We start from the raw sequence: 23,537 nt of genomic DNA, 5'->3' as shown, positions 1-23,537 counted from the left end.
GGTAGCTGAGGCAGAAAGGGGAAAGCCACAAGAGGTTCTCGCCATCTGATTAAAAAAAACAAAAACAAACAAACAAACAAACAAACAAAACCCCAACAGAAACAAATGTATTTGTTGGAGCAAATGTTTTTCTGGCCCTGATTTCTAGGGGATATGCATAAAGTGGGTCTTGATATACAGACAGATTTCTTCAACTAAATTCTCCCAGTGAGGTTTCCATCCTCATGAATCTCAAAAGCAGCAAACACTCCTGGGCGAGGTGGCAGGCATCTGCGGGGGCCGATGTGGAGGGAAAGAAGAGGACACTTTCAGCTGAGGGTTGGGGATCGGTCACAGAAGGCTTCCTGAAGGCGGTGACATTTGAGGAGAGCCATGAGGGACGAGTAATATTTTGGAAAGTGGAGGAGGGTAAGAGAAGAAGCATTTTGGGTGGAGGGACCAGCAATAGCTGTGGAAAGGTGGGGACACATTTGGAAGGCATTCTGTAGGTTTGAGGAAGGAGGGTGTTCAAGTGGATGTGAGTAGTGGAGGAGAGAGAGGCCTCCAGCCCATGCCTGAAGAGGGACTATGGGGGTGGGCTGGGGTGGGGAGCAGTGGGCCTCCGGGCTGGGATAGCAAGCAACCATCGTGAAAATGGCGGTCGTAATGGTGACTGATGCGTTCAATGAGCACGTGGCGTTTGCCAAGCAATGTGTACTCTCAGGATAACGGTGTGGGGCACAGGGAACTGTAGGAACAGAATGAAAGAAGATGATGTGGCCCAGCCTTTGGGGTTTTGCCTTGGAACACTTTGCTGTCCCTTTGTCCAGTACCTTTAGAGTCTGGCTCTCTCTGCCTCCAGGGTGACAACTGTAGGAGCTGGTGTTTTTGATCTCTCAAAACACAGACCTTGGGGATCTTGCTTTTTGTGTTCAGGTGACATAATGCAGACTGTACCTTGTTCTAGAGCTGAACCAGGTGGGATCCATGGGAATTCTGAAGCGCTATTGAATAAATGCAATAAGAATTTACTGAGCATTTACTATAGCCCAGACACCTGACAGAGAGATATGGTCCCTAAGCTCACAACGCTTACAGACTAGTTCAAGAAATTGACAATATTTATGTCCATATTCACCAAAGGTATCCTATAAATGGCGGTAGGTGCCATGGAGGACGTGCATGTTATCTTTAGAAAGAAGACATGCCTGGCATGCAGTAACACCTCACAAAGTAATAGTTCTTTGCACATGAATATAACCGTTGCCCAGAAGTCATTAATCCTGGCTTTTATTCTCATTCTTACGCTCCTTATTCCCTTGGAACAAAAAAGGGAAATGCCTCACCATTTGGTTTTCAGTGTAACGAACGCAACCAATCACGGACATTTCTGTAATCCCAGGCAAGGAAAGAACTGCTTTCACTGATGTGTCCTCCTTTGCTCACGAGGCTAGGACGCACTTCACCACCACTTCTGTAGGTGAGGAAACTTTGTTCAGGGTTTGAAGTAGCTTATGTTCTTCAAAACTTCCAGGTTGTTGGACTGGTAAAAGAAGAAGAAACCTGGGGCGCCTGGGTGGCTCATATCATGATCTCGGGGTCCTGGGATTGAGCCCCGAATCGGGCTCTCTGCTCAGTAGGGAGCCTGCTTCCCCCTCTCTCTCTGCCTGCCTCTCTGCTTACTTGTGATCTCTCTCTCTCTGTGTCAAATAAATTTTTTTAAAAATTAAAAAAAAAAAAAAAAGAAGAAGAAGCAGAAACCTTACCATAGGCTGGTTTCGGAGCCCACGATGGAGCCCTGCTTGAAGGAGTGTGTGGGGTTTTGGAGTGAGAGTCTCAGGGTCACACTCTGGTTTAAACAACATTTATTACCCACTCCTTGTCACTTACCCTTTCTGAGCCTTATTTTTCCCACGAGAAGAATGGATGTAATAATGTTACTGCTCGCCTTGTGTTGCTGTGATGATTACATGCAATAATGCATGCTGAATGCTCAGTAAGTATCAGGGAACAATTACTGTCACGTATTACGAGACAAAACCGCAGAGGGCTCAGCGTGAAGCTTTAGAAATGAACAGTGCAAACTTGGACAAGATAAAAAGTCCCCACTGGGTTTCCTTATTTGTATAATGGGCTAAAGTCCCTCATGGTTTAGTGTTTCTGAGGTTTACATGGGAGGATGTGTACAGGTTTTCAGAATGTATACTGAAAATTCGTATGTCAACCCCTGGCACAGGGTCAGCGCTTGGCAAGGAGCTGTTCTTATTATGGCAATGGGGCAGGACCAGTGAGTGAGGGCTGGGCCCAGAGGTCAGACAGGCGCTCATTCGGGTGGGGCAGGGATCTGGAAAGCCCCGGTAGGGGAGGGAAAGAGGAAGTCTGGGAATGCAGGTACATCAGAGTCACTTGGCCACAAGTTCATGGCTGAGGGCCAGGTGGGAAGGAAGGAATAGGACCTAGCTGTAATACTAGACCAAAACTTAGGGAAAGGAGAAATGGGAAACAGAGGACTCAGGATTGGAGAAGAGGAGAGACACCCTGACAGGGCCTAGGCATAGGTGGCCCAGGAGTGCACATTTGGGATGAAGGCTGTCACCCCCTCCCCCACCCCCGCCCCAGCAGGCTCCTTACTTCTTCTGATTTGGGAACTAAACCACACCTAGAGCCTGCGGCAGGCAGGGCTGAAGGAACTGGGATGTTGAGCCATTCCAGGCCAAGCTGGTGGGTGACATGCCATGGGCTACTGGCATATGCAAATGAATGGGGTGACAAAGGCTGGCGATGGCTGGCATGACAAGACCAAGGAGACTGGAAACCACCTCCCATGTCCAGAACTTAATGTGTGTTTTTATTGGACATCATGGGTCAGGTGTACATGCTGGTGGGAGGCACCTTGCATGCACAAGGAGTCTTGATGGTGCTGTGTGAGTAGCTAGGCTTCTGTAAGTCCTGCCTGCCTTTATTGGGGGTTTCTTGGAAATACTGATCTCTCATCCGCAGTCATAGTGAGCTCGGAGAGAAAAGGTCTAAGAAGCAAAGTTCCTCTCTTCCTCTGTAATTGGCTTCTTTGCTATAACCCAAATCTTGCTCCCTGGGGGTCTGGAGAAAACAACCATAGCCTAAGGGTCTCCCAGGACAGCAAATGGTAATAAAGGAAAGCAGAGCAGGAAATAGGAGGATGAGATCTATGTGTTCTGTCTTCATCAACTGTTCCAGTGGGAGTGGGAAGAGCAGTGCTTGGAAACTGTGCTTGAGGTCTGGGAGGGGGCGGTACAAAGCAGGCAAGAGAAGAACAGGGCTTCAGTGATAAAAAGAGGCCCATGTTTGTCCTAGCTCAACCAGGGAGGCCGGCGAATAGCCCAGCATTGCCTGCAGCTTTCAGCTCCTGGCGTGGTCTCAGCAGCAAGTCTGACATTCTAACACTTGAGAGAGGGTAGCCTGTGTCCATCCTGGATGTCATACTGGGAGCTGGGCAGTGGGGAAAACCTGATTTCTTTCTTCTCAAGACTCCCAAGGGCCAAACAGCTGGCACTTTCTCCAGAAGGCCAATAGCTGCCTCTTCATCAAGATAAATCAGGACTGCATCAGTTGAAGGTGATGCTTGTTTCCATCAGTGTGCATGAAGGGGCTGGGGTTGAGCTGTCCATCATGGGGTTCGGTGAGGACCTCCTAACTCCGAGTGTTTATACAGTCAGTTGATGAGGACCAGTGTTTCTAGAAGGATCTGTATGGTTTGGAGTAGTGGTTCTCAGACTTTAACGATAACAGACAACCTCAGTGCATTACAAATCAGATTCAGGGCTTGCATCTATAATTATTAGGACTTAGTGAGTCTGAGATAGCTCTAGGGGTCTGTGTGTTTTTTTGTTTGTTTGTTTTTTTAAGATTTTATTTATTTATTTGACAGACAGAGATCATAAGTAGGAAGAGAGAGAGAGAGAGGGAAGCAAGCTTCCTGCCAAGCAGAGAGCCATATGCGGGGCTCGATCCCAGGACCCTGGGATCATAACCTGAGCTGAAGTCAGAGGCTTTAACCCACTGAGCCACCCAGGCACCCCAGGGGTCTGTGTTTTTAATAAACTCCCAGATAATGCTGCTGCTGGAGTGCCATGAGTCTCAGAGAAGGATAGGCACTGTGGGATGAGGTCTGGGCTGGGACTGAAGAGAAGGGAATTCTACCCCTGAATCTTCCCCTGAAGTGTTGTGCAACCTTGTGCAAATTACTTCCTACCCTTGGGCCTGTTTCCCTATAACATAAGGGGTTGGGTTGGATCTTGCAGTTAAGTTGTTACTGAGCTTTGACAAAATGCTCCCAAAGTCTCCTAGCTACCATGGCGTGTCAATACACTGGGGTCACTTTGCCTGTGTTGGTATGTTCAAAGATCTGGGTGATTCTAATTGCTGCTGGAACAGAGAACTATGAGATGATGTTCAATGTTCCTTCTTGTTCTAGAATTCCGAATATGTGCCACACTACATTACCTGTGCCTCATATTGTCATTAATGCCTGTCATGGGAGAAGAGTTTTCTAAGACAATTTTCCAGATGATTAGAGTCCTCCATTAAGCATCAACCTTTTGAAACTCTTGCCCTTCTTTGGTTTTTTCTTCTTTAACAAAACATTAGCATTTTTTTGAGCATTTAAAGTTACCACCATAGTCATTTGTTCATGCGTTTGTTCAGTAAATATGCATTTGGTATCCCCTATATGTTATAGGTGCTTATGGGAAAATCATCGTTTTTCCCATAGTGCGGTTGAAAGATGGATGGACCATGGGCCTTACTAATGAAAGTGACAACTAACATGAGCATTCATTACTGTTACTTACTCTGTGGGAGGCACTGTTCTTGGCACTCCAGTTTCTCCATCCCATTTAATTCTTCCACCAATCCTCTGAGTCAGGTACAATGATACCCTCATCCTACATATGGGGAAACTAAGGCACAGAGATGTTTTTCTGTTTTTTTGTTTTGTTTTTAAATATGTTCTCAAGGTTGCATAGATGTTTGAGGCAGAGCCAGGATTCAAATCAGGGTCCAACCTTTCTGGATGACCAGGGTCAATGTCGCTCCCTCCCAGAGCTTCAGTTTCCTATGGTGCTGAATGACTCCAAGGCCCCTTGGAGAGGTTCCTTGACTCACAGCTAATGGGTCTGTGTCTGTCACCCCAGGTCTCTCAGGAAGTCTCTCACCTGCATCAAGGAGAGCCTGCGTATCTTCATTGACCTTGGGGAGAAAGACAAAGCTGCTGAGGCCTGGCTTGGAGCTGGGCGACTCCACTACCTCATGCAGGAGGACGAGCTGGTGGAGTTGTACCTGCAGGTAGGACTTCTGCAGAGCTTACCTGCCCACCTGGGCCAGGGTAGATAGATCTACCCTCCAAAGTGACCAGATATAGCTAGAGAGTGGTGATATCCATGCTAAGGCCTTGGAGGGTCGACCCTGGGATGTTCCATGGGCAGAAGATAGAGACCAGGGTGGTCTGGTGACTGGCAGTCCCTGAGTCCCAGAGACCTGTATGAACTCTCTAAGAATGTGGTAGGAGACTCAGTCATCTGTCATGTCAAGTAGATCTATTTTTGCTGAGCTCAATACACAACTTGACTTTGGGGTTTTGCTGCAATATGAGGCAAGGTTGATGTGTGCAAGGCATTAACATTATCGTCCTCTTCCAGTCTTTTTTTCTTGTGTTCCTTTAATAGCTGAGATACAGTAGAGTGTAGTGATTAAAATTCTGGGCTTTGGGGAGGGACAGGCCTGGAATCCAATAACAGGGCCATTGATTCTGGACTGTGTGACCTTGGGTTTGCTACATCAGCTGTCATGGGACCTCAGTGTCTTCATGGGCAAAGCAAACCCAGTCTCTTAAGGTAAGGTTTAGGTGCGTCACTTGCATAAATGCCTATGCGAAGCAAGCATTTACTAAATGCTTGGGACTTAGTAAATTCTTTTTTTTTTTTTCATTTTCTCATTGTGCTTTATTTAATAATTCCCCAATGACAAATCATGTTATGTGCCTTTTTGTGTCCTATTGACCATTTTTATACTTTCTTTTATCTGCTCAAGATTTTTTCCCATTCTTTTATTGATGCGTTTTTATTATTGATTTTTAAAAGTTCTTTATATGTCATTCATGAAACCCCTTTATTAGATGTATGCATTGTGAATGTTTCACAATTACTTGATTTTTTCTTTTTTTTTTTAAATTTCTTTTCAGCATAACAGAATTCATTGTTTATGTACCACACCCAGTGCTCCATGCAATACGTGCCCTCCATAATACCCACCACTTGGCTCCCCCAATATCCCACCCCCCACCCCTTCAAAACCCTCAGATTGTTTTTCAGAGTCCATAGTCTCTCATGGTTCATCTCCCCTTCCAATTTTCCCCAACTCCTTTCTCCTCTCCGTCTCCCCTTGTCCTCCATGATATTTGTTATGCTCCACAAATAAGTGAAAGCATATGATAATTGACTCTCTCTGCTTGACTTATTTCACTCAGCATAATCTCTTCCAGTCCCATCCATGTTGTTACAAAAGTTGGGTATTCATCCTTTCTGATGGAGGCATAATACTCCATAGTGTATATGGACCACATCTTCCTTATCCATTTGTCCGTTGAAGGGCACCTTGGTTCTTTTCACAGTTTGGCAACTGTGGCCATTGCTGCTGTAAATATTGGGGTACAGATGGCCCTTCTTTTCACTATATCTGTATCTTTGGGGTAGATACCCAGCAGTGCAATTGCAGGGTCATAGGGAAGCTCTATTTTTAGTTTCTTAAGGAATCTCCACACTGTTCTCCAAAGTGGCTGCACCAACTTGCATTCCCACCAACAGTGTAAGAGGGTTCCCCTTTCTCCACATTCTCTCCAACACACGTTGTTTCCTGTCTTGCTAATAAATGGTATTTTAACATTATTATTAAAAATATATTGTTAAAAATCCCTTGGATTTTTTCTTTTTAATAACCGTTTCTGTTATCTGCATAATGCTGACATTATGATGTTATATATTATTTGTTCCATTGAAAATCCACCAGTTTTCTTCCTTCCCATTTCTTATTTACTCCCTTATTATTGCCCTTATTACTAAGCTCACACAAACCCACGTCCACAGAGTAGTAACTATGGCTGTGTGACATTGAGTGCGAGCTCACTGTGCACAGGGCCTTTGCAAGCATGTCACATACCTGCTGTAGTTGAACCCTCATTCCAAATGCAGCAGGAGTTTCTACTCAACCTCCCATTTTATGGATGTGGCTCAGTGAGCCCGAGTAACGTACTCAAGGTGATACGGCTGGTAAGTCGTGAGAACTGCACACTGACATTGTGACATAATGGCTTTGCTCTCAGTCTCTACATTCTTCTGCCATGGGATGTTAGAGCTGCAAGGGATTTCAGAGAGCAGATAATTAGGTCTCACCTTTCCCTCTCCAGGAGGAGAGGCCCAGAGGGAGCCATGGGGTCGTGCGTTGCTCAGCGGCAGCACCTCCAGATGGCAGGATCCCATCTCCTCGCCTGTTCCACTGTGTAGCCATGCAGTAACATTTACAGGGGGGTCTTGCCCCATTGGCTCCCTGCCCAGGCCCGGTCCCAGGCCCTCACAACCCCAGATTGCTGCCTGCTGTTCTGTAGGGCCATTCTTGACCTCAGGTTCTCTGAGGTCCCGTAGCGGTGCTACAGATGTTCTGGGGTCCATCCCCCACTTGAACTTCATCTCCAAATTCTGTTTAGATGCAATATGGAAGTGCCTGAGAGAGCAAGAGCTCCTGGGTGCCAAGAGAAGGGTATGGGGCTGGAGGGCACCAGGATGTCTTTACCACTAACTATTATGTAAACACAGTTTCCTTTGCCTTTCTGAGCCTCAGTTTCTCCACCTGTGAAGTGCAGGTGTCGGATGAGATCACTGTTTTCCAAACTGCAGTCATTTGTAGGCGAAGTTCATGGCTTGGCCACGTTCATGTATTTTCTGTATTGTTACTATTTTCTTTGACTCAACTTCAAGTCAACTTAGTTTTTTACACTAAGTAACACTATCTGAAGTCACAGGTGTGGATGTATTATTCAGCTTTTCCTCTAAAACACATCAAAGTAAATACTGAACTATTAAAACATAAGATGTTTGTCTATGTACTGCTCAAAACTGTCTCTAGGTCTCCTAATACCATCATACCATGATGGGGAAATGCTGGACTAGGAGGTTGCAAAGGCTTCCTACTGGTCCTGTGAGCGTGGAAGACAATTCAGCATTTGGAGGATGTGAGCAGAGCATTAAACCAGGTGGTGAGGATGTCACTCTGGCCACTCCTGTGCATATTTGGAAGGCCTCTCTGCCTTTGACACCTGTCTCTGTCCCATCCAGGCAGCCATCCAGAAGGCCTTGAAGTCTGAGGAGCCCTCTCTGGCTCTCAGACTCTATGAAGAAGCAGGTGATGTGTTCTTCAATGGGACACGCCACAGACACTGTGCCGTGGAGTATTACCGAGTAAGTCCTGGGCTGTGCCATGCACCCACCTGGACCCTGGAACAAATGTGGGCAGGGTCATGTGGCCTGGGGTCCCTGTCCCTTCTCATGCTGGGATCCCTTTTCCTTTCCTTTCCTTCCTCATCCAGTGCCCATGCGCTCTTCCTTTTTCCAATCAATAGGCTCTCAAAGAAGCGGTCGATAAACTCTGTCATTCCTAGATTTGATAAATTGTCCTTTCTGGGAAAACACACCAAAATAATTACACCTCTTGGGTATGCTGTACTTCACCATTTTTGGCATAGTTCTGTGTTTACCAGAATGTTCCTGTGTACCACTGGTGGCATGGTGGGAGATGACGGTTCCCCAGAGGAATACTTTTGTTTTATTATATTTTTATCAACATATTCACATATGTTTTAAAAATTGAAAGTATGTAACACCAGCACATCAAACCCATGACTTCACAGATATTATTGACAAGGATGAGGTAAAGTAGTAAAAGAGAGTCGACTTAAAAATAATAGTAATTAAATAATTGTGCATATGTTAAGCAGATATGTCAAAATTGTAATTGTTCATCACTGACTGAAGGTTGGAAACCTCATGATCTTATTTGACCCTAAAATTTTATTTATGCATTCATTTGCTTGTTCAGATCTTTATTCAGTCATCAAACATTAATCAAGCACCCAGTACATGCCAGGCACTGACCTAGGGGTGGGGAGAACAAGAAGCATGTCCCTGACTATTGAGCTAATCATTTTCATATGCACTTTATAGATGAAAGAATTAAATCTAGAGAGATGAAGTGACCTGCCTACAATTCTATCATAATAAAAATAATAGAAATGACCATTTGTTGGGCACTCTCTGACACCATGGGCATACCCCACAGATGGCACTGTGGGTGCTAATGGATCACCTGGTTGGGAGGTGACTACATTCCCACGTGGCCTCAAGAAATGTCATCTTAGGAAATGTCTTAGGAGGTCTCATGACCTTCAATTCTCCTACTTCTAAAATCTGGGCAGAGCAACCAAGAGCAAGGACCAGGAGAGTGAGCTGTGAAGAGCCATGCATGGAAACACAGCCATCCCCCCAACCCTTACCAGCAGAATATAAGCCTCCTAGAGTATGGTCTATACCGAGGATTCTTAGCTGGACTAAGCTTCCATGTGCTTCTGTTCTCAGGCTGGGGCCATTCCTTTAGCGAGGAGGATGAAGGCCATGAGAACAGAGCTCCGGGTTTTCAACAAGCTGACAGAGCTGCAGATCAGCCTAGAAGGCTATGAGAAGGCTTTGGAGTTTGCCACCCTGGCAGCCAGACTCAGCACGGTCATAGGTAGGTTGGTCCTGATGGTCGGCCATATTGAATGAGAGGGCTAAAGGCTTATCCAACGGGGGAATGACGAAGCAGTAACAACAGAGGCTCTGGAGTCAGACCATGTGGGTTCGCATCCCGGGTCCGACTGCAATCTCTGTTGTAAGCAAGTGTGTCATTTGCAAATGGGGATGGTTCCTCTGTTGGGTTTATTCCCAGTTCAGGGTAAATGGTATGTTATCCTGTGCACAGGCAGTGCCCCTGTTACTAGAGGCCTCTGCCCTAAATTTTTAATGGGCTGACGGTTAGTCGAAAGCACATTTTCCACGTGGAATTGAAAAGTAAATGAAGATCAAACTCCCGTGAACCTAACTCACTGTGTAGCTGAAAAAGCTTGTAATGACCACAGACGCTGGTAGGAAACAATGTGTGCCATTAGAATAGGAAAAAGGCAGAATTAAAAAAAAAAAAAAAATGAAAAAACCCCGTCCTCTTGAATGTTGGTCTTGAGGAAAAGCAGGTTTGATTAGAGAAGGTTTGATTCGATGTAGGGGCAAATGGAGTCTTCTGAGAGGATTCTAGAAGGGACTTCTGGGCATTCTCAAGGGCTTGAGATGTGAATGGCACTGGACTTTATTGTGTCTAATTGCACTTCAGAGCTCTCTGTCTGTTTTTCCTACCTTTTCCTTTACTGCAGAAAATCTTATCTGAGTGCCAGTCTGCTATCTCTGGAAAGGCGGTGGGAGCCCCAGGCAGCTCCCGCGCTGAACACTCTTTGTCCCTCCCTGGACACAAGCTGAAAGGATATACCCACCCTTTTCTGTACTTCCCTGTGACTGGATTTTTCCATATCAGAAAATTTTCTCTCCCCTGGATTTTTTCTTTTATTTTTGGCTTTTGTCTCTTTGAAGCTTAAAAGTGATGTTTTTCAAATTGCATCAAACAGCCACCTTGCGAATATTCCAGAAACACAATGGGAAGCCTTTGTTCTCTCTGAAAGGCCACTGTGTATTAAAGGAGTTGGTTATTAAAACCACAGAGCCGCCAAAAATCAAAGTAACAAATCGTAGACCCATTAGAAACAGGGTTCTAAACACAAGTTAAAAGTGGCAGGGAGAGGGGGTGGGTTCTCTGTAGTTATCTGAGACCTTGGGCTGGTGCAGGAGCCAGAGGGTGATTGCTTCTGGGGGTAGCCCCAGGAAGCTCTCTGAAGGGGGAAACTTCCATGTGGTGAAGGCGTTTGTACTACAGAGTCATTCATTACAAAGAATCCTTAGCTACCCCATCAAGCTAGTCTTGTCTCATTACAGGGACTTGGGGATAATTATTTCCCAGAACCTTGAGTTACAGAGATTTCTGTAATAAAGAGAAAGTTTTTTTCAGGGCATTGTCCTCGAGTCTTGAAGAGCACACGTGCTCTGAGCAGTCACTCCCAGAGCCTGGCGTTTTCTTACGCATCCCTTACCACAGGTGAAATTTCGCCTTTGTGTGTGAGGAAGTGTGAGATTATTTGAGGAACTTCTATGTCCCAGGAGACGATGAACCTCCCATGAGGGTAGGGATCTCTTCTGCTTTGTTCTGTGCATCCCAAGCAAAGTCCCCGATCCCTAGAAGACCTTCAAAAAATAGCAGCGCCTGGGTGAGTGATTGGATGTCGGCAGGTGTCGGCTGCGAGATCTCTCCCTTGGTCTTCCCATTCCTAGGAGATCAGAAGCAGGAGCTGGTGGCCTTTCACCGTCTGGCTACAGTCTACTACTCCCTGCACATGTACGAGATGGCTGAGGACTGCTACCTGAAGACTCTGTCCCTTTGTTCCCCCTGGCTGCAGAGCCCCAAGGAGGCCCTGTACTATGTGAAGGTGTATTATCGCCTGGGGCGACTCACCTTTTACCAGCTGAAGGTAAGAGCCAGGCTTAAGACGAGGTCCTGAGAGAGAGGCATTCCCACCCTATTCTTCCCTGGACACAAAGACACACAGTCAAGTGGCCCAAGATGGGAAGTCACAGCTCATAGGGTGGGGAATGACTCCTCTGGAGACATGATGGCTATTTTCACTTAGCCCTATGGGAGATCTCAAAGATGCTCCCGTCCGATGAGGAGAGAGATCCTAGCTCTTCTTTCTCCCTGCCCTGCTATGACTTCTGGAGCCACTTTATCTGGCAGGGACCATGAGGACCTTGCCGTGTGCCTGGGAGTTCCTGAGGGGCCTTTGGAAATACACAACACACGAAACAAAGGAACTATAAGCTCCAACATTAAAATAAAAAATTAATACTTAACGGTGCGTCTTCAAAATATTACAGGGTAACTAGTCAGTCATCGTGTACTTCTTATAAAGTTAAATGAAACTCTAGGAGAAATCTGGGTACACGCTACCACGTTTGAGATCGCGAGGTGCGGTCTATAAAAGTAGGCGTGCCTCTGTCCTAACCAGGCCTCAGCCCTGACCCTCCTGTTTGTTCAACAGGAGTTGAATTTAGAGCTTCTTATTTTTCCAGCCACTTCTAGAACTGTGTTGGTGGTCTGGAAGTTTCTGTTACCATTCTGGCCCTCAAACTTTGTCTCTGGCCTTGGCTTCCCCTTACCAGAGGTCCCTGTCTGCACCAGTATGGCCCTTAATCTCTTAATATCCTTCTGAGTCACGCCTGTGTTTGGCCCCCAGGGGAACCTCAGGGCAACTCTGCTGTCCTTTTCTTATTTGCCAGACGTTGTTTCTGGCCTGAATTAATTATTGACTTGTGAGGGTTAATGGGAACCAGACATCCCTTTTTGAATCTCACCCAAAGAAGCATCTGTTCCTCATTCCTACCATGTGGGAAGGGACCACGGGGTAGTGAAGGACTCGCAGCCATCTTGCTTCTGTCCCATAGCTCCAGAGAAATGGTTCAGGGACAAAGTGCATCTGATCAGGTTCGCCCAACCAGGGAATCTAGGGATTGCCAGGCGGAAGAACGCAACTCAAATTAGCTTAAACAAAAAAGGCAATTTATTGGCTCAAGTGACTGGCAAGTTTGAGTATAAATTCAGGAGTTTTAGGGAGTTCTGGATGCTGGTACTCAAACATCATCCTGGATTTCCTCACCTTTTCCTGTTTCTCTTTGCTCTGTATGTTTCTACTTATCTGTTTCCTGGGGGTCCTTTGGGTCCAGCTATTAGCCTGTGGCTAAAAGGGGGAGGGACCATTAGCTCTGTGGGGTTACACTGAGAGGTCCCAGGAAGTGACTGGGCTAGGTGGCCTGGGTTATTTAGGGATCCCTGAGGTCCCCGGCCCAGGACCATGCTGCTTCATGATTGCCTGAGGTAAGGTGCCTGGGTAAGGTACCAACCCTGTGACCATGGCAGAGGGCCACTGCAGGGAGCACTGTCACCTGTCCAGTCCACAGTAGAGTGAGGTGGGAGCTCTCCCAGGAACCAGGGGCAGGGGGGTGGAAAGTGTGTGGGGCGGACCAAAGCTTGAGTTCGAGTCCCCAGCACTGCCTCTTATCCTCTCCCGGAAATGTTTGCTGACCACTGTCTCTTCTCTGCCCCCTTGCCATGGGGTTTAGGATGCCCACGATGCCACCGAGTACTTCCAGCTGGCCCTGGCAGCAGCAGTGCTGCTGGGTGACGAGGAGCTGCAGGACAGCATCAGGAGCAGGCTGGACCACATCTGCCGGAGCCCTCTGTGGCACAGCAGCCCCTCCGGGCGCTCCTCAGAGAGGGCACGGTGGCTGAGCGGCGGGGGGCTGGCCCTCTGAGGACCGCTGGCCCAGATCTGACCGGGGGGCCATGGCCAGAGCTGCCTCCCTTCCCGGGGTCCTCCACCCTGACCTGGAGTGTCCTTCCAGGGGATGAGCACAGCTCAGAAGGACAGGGGCTCCTTCCAGGAGGGCCACAAAAGGAGTGGATGATAAAGCGGGGATTGGAAGTCCTAGCTTTGTGTCTAGAGTGTTTCCAGTGGACTCTAGTCTGCAGGTACATCCGCTGAAACGTACTTTGTCAACACACAGTTCTCCTAGAGAAATGGAGAAAGCTTGCCCTGTGGGGAGCCTCTCTCCTGACCACAGTGAGGACATCAGGCACTACCCTGGAGAGTCTGGAAGCCAGACTTTGTTCCCCTCACTGACTTCTCTCAGGGAAAGCCCCTTCCCCTTGCCCCAGAGAAACTGGTAGTTTCTTGCTTCTCTTTCTTCAGCCACAGGAGGTGCTCCTCCTCCTGCTCCTGGGGCTGGTGGCTGGAACTCACCATGCTCTCAGCTCAAAAGATGGCCTTAGAATGGCCAGGTTGGTGCAAAGGTCCTGGGGCGTCTCATGCAGATTCACCTCTCCATCCTGCCTGAGGCTCTGTTCCCCCATACCTTCTGGAAAGTCCGGGAGGCTCCCCAAGGGCCAAGGCTGAAACAGCGAACACTAAGAAAATTAGCACATTACATGTAAATAGTGTATATTATTAAATATTGCTCATCTACATTTATGCATATTTGTGTCCTTTCTGAGGAGGGGGAGGCCTGAAAGTTGGGTTAAGTACCAAGGTGCCATATGGATTTCAGGGCTGCTCCTCAAAAAATCATCTCTATTAGTTTTCTGTCACTGCATAACATGTGTGGTGGTTTGAAACACCCTTTATCTCACAGTTTCTGTTGGAAGGCCGGAACCCAAGCGTGGCTTTGCTGGTCTTCTGGCTCAGGGCGGCTCACAAGGCTACAGTCAAGGCTTGTCAGCTGCAGTCTTCTCAAGCTTAGCTAGCAGAAATCTCTGCTTCTAAACTCACACCCACGGCTGTTGGCAGGAGTCAGTTCCTTGCTTGCTGTTGGCCGGAGGCTGCCCCCTGATCCCCACCATGTGGGCCTCTCCACAGGGCAGCTCACAACATGGCCGCCAGCTTGGTCAGAGAGCAAGTGAGTGAGACAGAGCCGAGTGAGAGAACAGAGTCTTGGCAGAACCTCATCTCAGAAGTGACATCCCATTAGTTTTGCCTATTCTGTTCATTATAAGGGAGTTGCTAGGTCTAGCCCGAAGGGGGAGGGAAAGGTATTTACCAAGGGTGTAAACACCAGGAAGCAGGGAATCACTGGGGGCCTTTTCAGAAGCTGCCTACCTCTGTATCTGAGTGTTTAGAGAACGGAATCAGGAATTCCCTAAGGCAGCGAGCTCCAACTACAGTCCGCTGACTAGACCAGCGGCAACAGCCTCACCTGCGTGATTGTTTGAAATGCAGATTCTGGGCCCCCCCAGGACCTCTGAATCAGAATCTCTGGAGCCCTAGCTTTTGCCTTTCTTTCTAGATGATTCTAATGCACACGAAAGCACTAGAAACACTGCTTTGGAGCCACGGCTCTCAGATAATGTGCAAAAGAATTGTTCACAGAACTTGCTGGAAATGAACTTTTTGGTTCTGACTCCAGGAATTCTGATTTGGTAGGTCTGGGAGATGCTCCAGGTACATGCGTTTTAAAATGAGCAACTCAGGTGATCCTGATGCAGGGGGTTTACCCCTGTTCTGAAATATGGGAACGTACTAGACGATCTAGCCATAGCTGGCCACAGATGCCCAGCAGCTTAGATTTTATTGTTGGAATCACTGCCCTTAATTTCTAGCTTCTTGGGCCCACCAGACGGTTGGTAGTGTGGTGGGTTGGGATTGGGGTGAGGAGTTGAGTCCACATGGCATCTTCTAGTCATTAAGGTCATCTACGCATCAGTACGTCTTATTTTCCTTTGGATCTCAGTTGGTTGTCAAACGCTCTCTGTTCTAGAATAGTCTTCTCCAAGAAGGAAATGAAGTGACCTAATCCACGACCATGTAAAATAGATGTGATTTTGTTCCCACCACAAACCGTAAAATCCCTGAGCGGGGAGGGATGTTGTGGATGGGTCTGACCTCCCACGCAGCGTCCTTCCCACAACATTCCTGGGAGACAGACAGGGGCACATGCGTTCCAGAACAGTTACACATCTTATTTTGAAGAGAGCTTGTTTGGCCCTGCAACCCATGCCATGAACCGTTCCCCATTTGCCGCAGGTTACAGTCCCTCTCCCTTTTCCCCCGACCTATTACTCTCCTCTGGCCGGATGCCAGTTTCAGCTCCTCTGCAAGTGTGCTTCCCACAACCCACCAGTCTTCAGAACGGGCTTGTGGGGAGGGTACAGAGGGAGGTTACTGTACTTAATGCAATTTAGTGTTGTAGTCTAAGGTTGCAATAAGATATTTCTTCTCTCCAGCAGTCACATCTTTCCTCTGGCTCACATTCAGCTTACGATCAGTCGAAACCTCCTTCCATGTGAGCTTCTGTTTCTCTAGATCTTTCTCAATTGCTGCAAATCTGTGTATGAGATATATATATATATATATATATATATCCTCTATTTATTTATTTATGTATTTTTATGGGAAGGGCATTAATCCACCCATTTTATATTTCATTGGGAATTTTGGCTACAATTTTCTGGTTCTACACACTTTGGTTCATCTGTAAACCTGGTACATTTGCCTCTACCCAGATCAGTTATAAAAATTTTCTACGTAGGGGGTGCCTGGGTGGCTCAGTGGGTTAATGCCTCTGCCTTCCGCTCAGGTCATGATCCCGGGATCCTGGGATCGAGTCCAGCTCTCAGCTCAGCGGGGAACCTGCTTCCCCCTCTCTCTCTGTCCTCTGCCTGCCTCTCTGCCTACTGTGATCTCTCTCTGTCAAATAAATAAATAAAATCTTTAAAAAAAATGTTCAACATAATTCCAAAGTTGAGGGTAGGATTAATCTTTAAATGAGAAAAACATTGTATGGTATCATTGCCATTACTACATCCTGTATGAAATTGCTCTAACAGTCTTTAAAAGTGTTTAAGAATCCCATTTAAAAAATATGAAATCATGTTGATGCTCTCCCTGCCCCCAATCCACAGAGCATGGAGTGGTGATTGGACCTGGTCCATATTTAAGCAGGTTCTCTTACAGTAGAGAAGGGGAATGAATTCATTATGCTCTTTATCCTAATCCTCCCCTAAAAGTTGTGAGAGCCACCCAGCTCCTGGCTGCCTGTACCTAACCTGAATAAAGATTAAGAAGGGAATTGCACCATTGTGGAAAAACCCGTAATGTATTTTCTCAGCTTTCAGGTGCATTTTTTCCCTACCCAACAGTGTTACCACTCTGAAATCCGATATGCTTTCACCCTTTTCTTATTTGCTTCTTGGTTATTTTAAGATGTCTTCAAATTGTTTCTCTGTGTACATGTGCGTGTGTGTGTGTGTGTGTGTGTATGTGTGTGTTTGCTTGTGCTTTGTAAGTATTATGTAACTCTTCTGACAGAAGTTTACCTGGGGAGGGAGTGTATAGGGGTGGAAAGTGTCAGAACTAGGGGGAGAAACAGGTCACCAGGTTAGTTGAGACCTGTATTTTGGTCTTAAATTTGACATTAAATTGCACTGTGACCTTGGGTAAGTCCCTGAGACTCTATACCTGTCAGATCTCTGATATGTGATATAAAAAGGATAATCAGGGGCACCTGGGTGGCTCAGTGGGTTAATCCTCTGCCTTCGGCTCAGGTCATTATCTCAGGGTCCTGGGATCAAGCCCTGCATCGGGCTCTCTGCTCAGCAGGGAGCTTGCTTCCCACCCTCCCGCCTGCCTCTCTGCCTACCTGTGATCTCTCTCTGTCAAATAAATAAATAAAATAAAATTTTAGAAAAAAAAAAAGGATAATCACCTCTGGGTTCCTTCTCAGCAACGTTGTTTCCATATCATATGAAAGCAGGAAATGAGATTTGTATCTGGGAGATGAAATCGTATGTATTTTTTATGACCCTATTTTATTCTCTTCTTTTGTGGGTGAGTAAACTGAGAAATAAAAAAGTAATTTTTTTCCCTGTTACAGAGGATGTTAGTGGCAAAGACAGCAGTACCCTGGATCTCATGACCCAAGGACTTTGCGGCACTAATAGTGCTTCTCTTGCTCAGAGCAACCTTCCTGCAGGGATGCGCATGTGTATGTGTGTGTGCGTGCACGCGCGCGTGTGTGCGCATGTGTGCCTGTGTGTGTGCGTGCATGTGTGTGTGCACATTTGTGTAAGCACTTCAGCAGTTCTCACTATTATGTGCCATCCAAGCAACCATTTCTCAAACTTCTTCTAAATTGATTTGTTTTCTTTACTCATATAAATTAATTTTATAAAGGATGACTGATCTGTATAGAAGGAAAACACAAGTTGTGCTTTCCAGAAATAGAATTTCATAAATGAAAACAAATACAGTGAAAACAAAACAGTGCACGACATTCAAGCTAGCTCCTGTTGCCCATGGCAAGAGCCTGGCCCCGGCTTGATCTGGCATTATTATTTGACAATAAAAAGATGAACAAGAGGCAGGGAACATTGCAAATGACTAACACGCTTGTCTTGGAGCAATCAAAGAAATGCAGGCAGCAGCGCAAAGGACTAAAATCCTCACAATGACAGTGTTATTCAGTGCCATGCCTGAAACCTACTTCCCACTTCAGGGAAGTGGGGGTTCAGTGTTGAGAGATGGAAGGGGAAAATACAAATGTGATCCAGGATGGGAAGTTCTGTGGTGGAAGCAAATTATAGGGTGTTATGGGAACTCAGGTGAGGCCACCTCATCCACCATGGGACCCAGGGCATCAGGGAGGACTTCCTGGAGGAAGTAACAACTGAACTGAGTCAGAGAGAGAGATAGACAGAGATCTACTTAATTCCAGTTGCAAGTTGTGGGGTATGGAGTTGACAGGCATGTGTCAAGCAAAATTCCAGAAGGTGGAGAGGACCTGCTGTTTTCTGAAAATAGCACTGAGTTTAGTAAAGCTGGAGGAGAGTTAGGGAGGTAGGGAAGCAAAAATGGGAGAAGCTGCTAGAGGGGGAGCCGAGAGTGAGTGGGAACCATGGAAAAGTTATAAGCAGGAGAGCAAGACATGGTCAGATTTGTGCATTAGAAAGATGATTCTGGAAGCTGTAAGGAATGGCTGACAAGGCCGCAGGAATGTAAGGACCTATTTAATCAGAGCGACTCCATCTTGGTTAAATAGCCTTTTTGTTGTTTGTACAGTAAACTTAAATTGATCCTCTCCCCCAGAGAAACTTACTTAGAAACAAGTCCGAGAAACCAGTAAAATGTAGTCAGCTAGTTCCTGATAACAGAGCCCAGAATACAAGGACGAGTCAGGCCAGATAGAGACATCTAATCAGTATGAAGTACTAACTGTAACAGGGAGAAGGTCTATCCAAACCAAAATGACTCCATCTTGGGAAGGACGACGACCTTACTGTTCACACTGAATATGTTAGCTGACTAAAGCCTTCCCAGAAAATACTGTTTGTAACAGTTCCTAATATGGAGTAATCTTAAATAACACGTCACCAGACTGGATGAAACGAGCCAATCAGCAAGAGACACACAAACCCAGTGGGTTGAGATACCAAGATATGGGTTGCAGTTTTACCCAATAAAAGGTAGCCTGTAAGAATGGGAGGGGTCGCTCTCTTCGGAGGCGGCCCTGACTGGTCAGTCAGTCAGTCAATTCTTGAGCCTATAAACTGGGAATGGTCACTCTCTTCGGGGACAGGCCTGGCCAGTCAGTCTGACTTCTAATGCTTGACATAGAATAGAGCTTTGCATAACTTGCACCTTGTCTCAGTCTCATTCCCCTGGCCGATCAGTCTGACTTCTAATACTTGGCATCAAATAAAGCTTTACATAACTTTCACTCTGTCTCAGTCTCATTCCTTTGATAACAGACCCTAAGAGGGAAGCAGCTGGTAAGCCCACTAGGACCTGGCGATGACAACACCACACTCCAACACCACAGTCTTTACATAGATTTCACCGGTTTCCCCACCAAAGTCCTTTTTTTGTGATCCAGAATCCCAGGGTACCACGCTGCATTTCACTGTCACGTACCCCTAGTCACCTCTGGTCTGTGTTAGTTTCTCAGTCTTTCCCTGTTCTTCATGACTTGGTTGGCCCTTGTGACCTCCTTCCTGTTTGATAACTGCTCCCATTGAAATGTGTGGACCAGGGGAAGAGAGGAAGGAGAAATCCCAGGGAGCGGGCCCGGCCCTCAATCAAGCAGACAGCAGGGCGCGAAGGCGGCGAAGGAGGCATTGAGTCAGAAGGATCTGGTTCTTGCGAGCAGTGAGACCTTCAGCAGGTTAATTAAGTTCCCTGAGCCCAGCATCGCCAGAATGAGATGAGATGACACAGAAAAGTCCCGAACACACAGTGGCTGGCACCTGGTATAACACAGAGTGACAGGACAGGTTTGTTGACCTGCTTCCGACTCGTAGACAAGGAAATGGCTGAAGCACATCTCTCTTTGGGGGCAGGCCTTTACCCAAGGAAGAAACAAGTTTGATTCAAACGCAAAACAAACGAGACTGTTTTTAAAGGGGTTCATACAAATGGCTTATGTTATAAAAAATGCCTGACTTCATCCATCAGTTTTATTGTAAAGCCAAGATTTAAACTTTCTTATTTGCCGCTTTGTAATCCAATCATGTGTTTCTTGATGTACGCCTTGAAGTCTCCCCAGAGAAAGCAGAGACAGCTGGCCGCTCGGGGGCTGGGGAGGCTCCGTGATGCCCAGGAGGGTCTGAGGTAGGGAGGGGTGAGGCAGGGAGAAAGAACATGGGTGGGGGAGACTCAGTCATCCGGCTGCTTGGCTTCTGGAAAGTGGGTGGGAGGGAAGGACACAGCATTTTCCAAATTATTTTAGAGGTGAGAACTCCAGCTCCCACTTCTGCGGGGGCCTTTGACTCAGTGCTCAGGGCATCTGGAGAGCTCCCGGGAAGAATTCCCTCTGGGTGAGCCTTGGGAGAGGGTACAGGGAGGGTGACCAGGTCACAAAGGGCAAAGAGAAGCAAGGCTTCTTTTTGTGAGAAATCAAGCGTTCCAGTAGGGGGCAGCAATGTCTTCTTAAAGAGTACAACATTACCAAAGAATGCATGTAATAGTCCTGGATAGGCCTCCAGCAGAGGCTTTCAGACATTTCCTCCCCTGCACTGTGACACACAGTGAGAAATGCATTTTTACTTTGTACCGCAGTATGCATATGCGCAAACATACGTATAATACAAGTTTTGACAAAACATCGTTTAGTTCTTATAACGTGAGGTGCACTGACCTACTCTAACCACTTTAAAACTCTTTTTTTTTTTTTTTAAAGATTGTATTTATTTATTTGACAGAGATCACAAGTAGGCAGAGAGGCAGGCAGAGAGAGAAGGGGAACCAGGCTCCCAGGATCCTGAGAGCATGACCTCGGCTGAAGGCAGAGGCTTTAACCCACTTAGCCACCCAGGCGCCCCCCAAACTCTTCTTTTCTAATTGAAAAATATTCAGCTTATGACTTGCTAAATTGGTGTCTCACAGACTCACTAATTTGCAGTTTGAGAAGTGCTGGCCTGGGGGACGTCTCAAAGAGCACAGGAGAGCGCTGGCTTTTGTTCTTCCTTACGTATCATTTGATGGACACCTTTACTGAGACCAGGGAATGAGCACATATCAAAATAAAAAGAAGGGTTGATATTTTTGAATAAATATTATGCAGGAGGACCTATTTTCTCATGTAATCCGACAACATTTGGAGGAGGATACAATTGCTTTTCATCTCCATTGAGATCGAAAGAATGGAAGTGGCTTAGTCTATAGCTATTAAGTGGTGGAGGTGGGATTTGAACTCGTGTCTCCCTGATACTGAAACAAGAGCATTAACTGATTACACTGTATTATGGGTCCGTATCAGGTGACACGTGTCTGGGACAGACACCATCACTAATGAGATCACCCATAGAAGTGAGATGAAGAGTTGTTTCATCGGCCTGGAATCTGGGGCTGAAATCAACACAGTGAGTCTGGTGGGTCAGAAAATTAATTGCTCCAGAACAGGACTGGAGAGAACTGATTTTCTAGGAGGTCTTAAGAAAAACATGGAGGTTGTCATTGACCAGTCAAGTAGCAGCTTAGAAGAGAGGATAAACTGCCTTTCCCAAAAGGAAAATGAAAGGAGGAACACAAAGTTTACAATGGCATAGTGGCGATCGGTCAAAACAAATTACAAATTAGATTTTGGAGATTGCAGGTGAAGCGTGGGGTAAGTGAAAGGAATTTGCAGGATAGCTCAGAGCCAGCATTGAATGCGTGTGGACACCCGAGCAACGGAGGCTGCCAGGTGGAGCCTTGAGGGCTTCACTCATCATGGTACCAGCAGCTTGAGTGGCAGAAATGAGATATAGACATGTGTTTTTAAAAAAAATTTATTTAAATTCAATTTAGTTAACATATAGTGTATTACTAGTTTTAGGGGTAGAATTTAGTGATTCGTCAGTTGCATACAACACCCAGTGCTCATGATATCACGTGCCCTCCTTAGTCCCCATCACCCAGTTACCTATTTTTCCCCACCCACCTCCCCTCCAGGAACCCTCAATTTGTTTCCTTTAGTTAAGAGACTCTTATGGTCTGTCTCCCTCTCTGTTTTTATCTTATTTTATTTTTCCTTCCTTTCCCCTGTGTTCATCTGTTTTGTTTTCTAAATTCCACAGATTGAGTGAAACCATATGGCATTTCTCTTTCTCTGACTTATTTCACTTAACATAATACCCTCCAGTTCCATCGAGGATCGCCTACTTTTGATATCATGAAGGAGCTCTTGGGAATACCATCAACCTCCAGACCCATCTCGTGAAACAAACACGCTGGGGAAAGCCACGCTCGAGTGGAGATGCTTGAATTCTTATGGATAGAGAGTGCTAGAAACAGTTTTTCACGGACTGAAAGTATTTAGAAATGTTTATCTATGCTCTTAAACTTCTATTTTATTTGGGATTATGAAATTTCACTGATTATAAATTATTTATCTATGGAAAGAATTTTTTAAAATAGGCGATCTCTTCTGCCTTCGATTCTAACCTTTCAGATCTTGAGTATCATATTAATAAACACGATGCGGGTGACTCTCAACTACTTTACCGTTCCTGCCTGGGCCAACTACTGTGTGCAAAGGTGAAATCTTTGTTTCTGAACTTTCTTGTAAATTAAGGACTTTTGCTGTTTGTTCGTCTGGAGATAGATCAGACATTTGCTTTATAGAGATGCTCACAGGAATGCCCCTCACTTCTCTGCCCATCATACCAGACGGCAGTGACACCTGCTACATCTGCTTTCCTCCCGGGGGACCTGCCGTGGGACAGGCTAAGTAACAGCTGCTTAGTAATCCTGGGGACCAAACAGCCACTTATTCATGAAACAAACAAAATGGACTTTTGTCTGTCCTAGAACACGTAGCTTGGACACTCTGGTGGTGAAGGGAAAGAGAGCCAAACAGACAGATGACCTGGAGGATTTGCACTTTGGATTGTTTTAAAGTTCTAAGGGATTATGTAGACCAAAATCCTGACACTCTTTCAAGTCATATGGCTTTCCTTACTCTTCTTTCCAGTTAGGGAAAGTCTGTGTCTCTTTCTTTCTTCTAGTATTCTTAGATTAAGTACTCTCTTTTGCAAGCATTCAAGGATCCCTGTGCTTTTCCTTCAGAGAACTTACCACAGTTTATCATTATAGTGTCTATGTGGCTTTAAAAAAATAACCACACCTCGTTGGAAGCTCCATGAGAGTAGGGACCTGGTCTGGGTCATTCAGCTCTGTGGTTTCAGAGTTGTGCCCAGTGTTGACACATTGTAGCATCCCAGTAAAGGTTTGGTGAATGGGTTCATAGAAAAATGAATGAATGAGAATTTGGATTCAGATTGGGACACTTCTTATCACTTACGAGAGGGAGAGATTA

At 46.1% G+C, this 23,537-nt stretch overlaps 1 protein-coding gene across 2 annotated transcripts in view; it reads left to right on the top strand.

Moving 5' to 3' along the window:
* The window catches only part of SH3TC2 (SH3 domain and tetratricopeptide repeats 2), a 52,807-nt gene extending 38,629 nt beyond the window's left edge, over positions 1–14,178 (top strand). For both annotated transcript variants that reach the window (XM_059416519.1, XM_059416518.1), the window contains exons 13-17: positions 5,151–5,301; positions 8,343–8,465; positions 9,639–9,789; positions 11,472–11,668; positions 13,314–14,178. In XM_059416519.1, coding sequence (XP_059272502.1) covers positions 5,151–5,301; positions 8,343–8,465; positions 9,639–9,789; positions 11,472–11,668; positions 13,314–13,505 — 814 coding nt within the window. In that variant the 3' untranslated portion in view covers positions 13,506–14,178. The remainder of the gene's footprint in view (positions 1–5,150; positions 5,302–8,342; positions 8,466–9,638; positions 9,790–11,471; positions 11,669–13,313) is intronic.
* Positions 14,179–23,537: the final 9,359 nt, after the last annotated feature.

This window comes from Mustela nigripes, chromosome 12 (assembly GCF_022355385.1).
Source record: "Mustela nigripes isolate SB6536 chromosome 12, MUSNIG.SB6536, whole genome shotgun sequence".
Classification (NCBI taxonomy): Eukaryota; Metazoa; Chordata; class Mammalia; order Carnivora; family Mustelidae; genus Mustela; species Mustela nigripes.
This window is presented reverse-complemented; position numbering and strand designations above follow the sequence as displayed.